The sequence below is a fragment of the Pteropus medius genome, unplaced genomic scaffold, assembly GCF_902729225.1.
Source record: "Pteropus medius unplaced genomic scaffold, Ma_sr-lr_union100, whole genome shotgun sequence".
Taxonomy (NCBI): Eukaryota; Metazoa; Chordata; class Mammalia; order Chiroptera; family Pteropodidae; genus Pteropus; species Pteropus medius.
Genome location: NW_024344371.1, coordinates 2,841,080 through 2,844,281, shown reverse-complemented (window position 1 = coordinate 2,844,281; position 3,202 = coordinate 2,841,080). Strand labels below are relative to the sequence as shown.

General features: G+C 53.2%; 1 protein-coding gene across 1 annotated transcript; it reads left to right on the top strand.

The window, feature by feature from the left end:
• Positions 1–410: 410 nt before the first annotated feature.
• Positions 411–2,591, top strand: LOC120608593 (cathepsin G-like). The gene is made up of 4 exons (XM_039870525.1): positions 411–475; positions 1,237–1,384; positions 1,814–1,949; positions 2,127–2,591. Exons 1-4 carry the CDS (start codon positions 421–423, stop codon positions 2,589–2,591), a joined length of 804 nt encoding a protein of 267 aa, XP_039726459.1. The 5' UTR covers positions 411–420.
• Positions 2,592–3,202: the final 611 nt, after the last annotated feature.

Genomic DNA, 3,202 nt, shown 5'->3' with positions numbered 1-3,202 from the left:
GGGCCAAAATGTGAAGGCAGGTAGGTTTCCATCCCCAAAGGGATAGGAGATGGAGGAAGCAGGCAGCTAGCGGCTTTCTTGCCTTGTTGGGATCTTATTAAACCGGGGTGTTTGGGGTTCTGAGACACCATGCCCAAAGCCCCTCTCCTTGTGGCCTGGTTCCCATTTCTGCTGCCAGCACTGACTCAGCACCTATGGAATTTACCGTGTCGGCACAGATTACGCTCGCTTCCCCCAGGTCACTGGCAGTTGGTGGGCAAACCTCCTGGGCAGCCGAGGGTGATGAAACCCATCAAAACAGCAGGAGAATGGGACTGTGAACCCCCAAGTCCCCACCCCACCCTTCCTTCCTCTCTCAAGGCTAAAAGTCGGGCACGACAAATCACCAGCAACAACAGACTGCAGAGCTTTCCCAGGAAGATGCAGCTGCTCCTGCTCCTGGTGGCCTTTCTCCTACCCCCCAGGGCTGGGGCAGGTAAGTGAGCGTCCCCACCCTCAGAGGCTCATCTCCAACCCATATTCTCTGGAGCCACATTGCCTGCGCACTCTCCAACTCTGTGTATTGGGCACATATTTGAATTCCCAGTTCCTCAGATTTCCCAGTTATAAAATAGGAATAATAGCAATACCTACACCACAAACTTGCTGTGAAAGTCGAATTACTTAGTGTACAGGAAACTCTTGGAATCGCCCTTTGCTCGTGCGTAGGAAAAGCTCTATAACTGTGCTCTCTGAATTCATTCTGTAGCCCATGTGTCACAACCTAGGAGACAAGGATCCAGCAATAACAGCCCCATCAGCTCACATCTAGATTCGTAAAATCCAGCCCCATGCTGGTCATGAGCTGGCCATGAGCTGGACTCAGAGGGATCAGGGACACTCCCTGAGGGAACTTCAGGGAGAAGCCACTCCAGAAGGCTGCAGACCTGGAGAGCAGAGATCTCTCCACATTGTGAGAGTCTTAAGCGGGCCTTGCCTGGAGCAAGGGCTGTCCTTTCTCTGGGCACATGGGAGGGACCCGAGGTCTGGGGTGGGGAGTCAGCAGTGTTTCCTGCAGAACCCTGGAGCCCTCGCTCATAATTTGGTACCCTACAGAGCGCAAGTGTCACCACCAAATCCTCCTTCCCCTGCATCACCTCTCCAGCCCCCCATCTTCTAGCCTTTCTGCAGACGCCAAGCTGGTGCCCTCACTGCTGGTTCAGTCAGCACAAGTAAGTGCTAAATACTTTCTTCCAGGGGAAATCATCGGAGGCCAAGAGGCAAGGCCCCATTCCCACCCTTATATGGCATATATTCTGATTCAAACTCCAAGGGGTCTGAGCACTTGTGGGGGGTTCCTGGTGCGAGAAGACTTTGTGATGACAGCAGCTCGCTGCAATGGAAGGTGAGAAACTAAAGAACTTCCAGGTGACCAGTAAGACAGGCCCATAAAATTCATGAGAGCAAACACCTGAAAGCAGAGTTCTAGCAATGAAGGTATGAAAAGACTGGGTATGTCTTGTGGGGCGGGGAACAGGCCCGTGTAAATGAGGACAAAAAGAGGAGATGGAAAGCATGCATTGGAGCTCAAAATACAAGCTATTCTCAATTTATCGTAGCGGAGCCAATCTTAAGGTCACTGTGTCCCCCATCATGCACAGCTCAGGGCTTTGGAGAAGCAGAGATACGGAGAGCTCAGTCCCAGAGCCCTCCTGTCCCCTCACTTCCCTCAGCTACAGTCCTGATGTCCTGGGCTGTCTACCCGCCCTGCAGAGCTGGTGGACCTTAGCGCCTAAGGATCACACCTACCACTAGGCCACTATTTTTTTTGCAGCCGTATTCGCGTCATTCTGGGGGCCCACAACATCAGGAGGGAGGAAAGGACCCAGCAGCGCCTGTCTGTGCTCAGAGCCATCCGCCATCCTCAATATGATCCGCAAAACAATCTGAATGACATCATGTTACTGCAGGTATCACCTGCCTGACCCTCTGGTTCTCCAACTGAGCTGGCTCCCTCCCAGCTTGGGGACTTCATTTTGTCCCTGGGACCATGGAGGAGGAAGCCGGGGCGGAGTCCCAAGGGGTTGTGGGGGTGTGGTGTGAGTGCTACACAGACAGTCCCTGAGTGCCAGTTCTCTTTATGCCAGCTGGAAAATAATGCCAGACGGAATCGATTCGTGAGGCCAGTGGCCCTGCCTCAGACACGGGTCAGGCTGAATCCTGGGGCCTCGTGCACTGTGGCCGGCTGGGGCCTGGTTAGCCTGCACAGGAGAACACACAGGCTCCAGGAAGTGCGACTGAGAGTGCAGAGTGATGAGGAGTGCATGGAGCACTTTGGTGTCTACAATGGCCAAAGACAGATTTGTGTGGGGGACCAGAGGGAGAGGAAGATCACCTTTCTGGTAAGGCCACCGGCATCTGCCAACACTGCCCAGAACAGAGGGGCCTGGGCAGAAGTGGGCAGTGGGAAAAGCCTGCATCCTACGGCCTCAGTCTGGGGGCCTGACCAGAGTATGGTGGGGGCTTTTTCCCATCAATCCAGTCTCTGGTGGAATGAGAGGAGCAGCAGACACACAATGCATACATATGCAGTGTTTTCATGTAAAAGGTAAAGGTAACTTTACTTGAGTTGAGCTGGAGATAGTAACTATAGCCAGGGTTGAAACACAAGCAATTAAAGTTCTAGAAGCTTCACTTCTGCACCCCACCACCTTTCCATCTCACACGCACCCAGCAACTGAAGGAGCCCACCTACACTGCCTATCTGGGGGCCGGGCTTTGGGGAAGCAGGAGTGAGGAAGCCTAGTGTCCCTTCTTCTGGTTGCCTACAGGGGGACACTGGAGGCCCCTTGGTGTGTAACAATGTGGCCCAGGGTGTCGTCTCCCACGGAAGAAGTAGCGGGACTCCTCCAGCAGTCTTCACCAGAGTCGCACGCTTCCTGCCTTGGATAAATAATACAATGGCCCGATTTAAACAGCAGTAGGCAAACTGAAACTAGTAGGACTGACTGTTCTGAGATGGAGGCCAGTCCAGCGGAGTTGCCAGAGCCTTAATAAAAGTCCTTGTCTAGAGTGGAAATACTAGTTTTCCGTTTGTTCATGAAACATCGTTCAGCACCCAACAAGTGTATCCAGGACTGAGTCTGAGCTCCTCTAGGAAAATGAGGTCTTTTCCCTAGGACAACTGAAACCTCCCCACACGCCATCCTGTGGGACAGGATGA

Excerpts from the sequence above, each read along its gene's own strand:
- LOC120608593 (XM_039870525.1), top strand. The coding sequence starts at position 421 with ATGCAGCTGCTCCTGCTCCTGGTGGCCTTTCTCCTACCCCCCAGGGCT. Across the intron at positions 476-1,236 it reads ACCCCCCAGGGCTGGGGCAG|GGGAAATCATCGGAGGCCAA; the intron begins GTAAGTGAGCGT and ends ACTTTCTTCCAG. Across the intron at positions 1,950-2,126 it reads ATGACATCATGTTACTGCAG|CTGGAAAATAATGCCAGACG; the intron begins GTATCACCTGCC and ends TCTTTATGCCAG.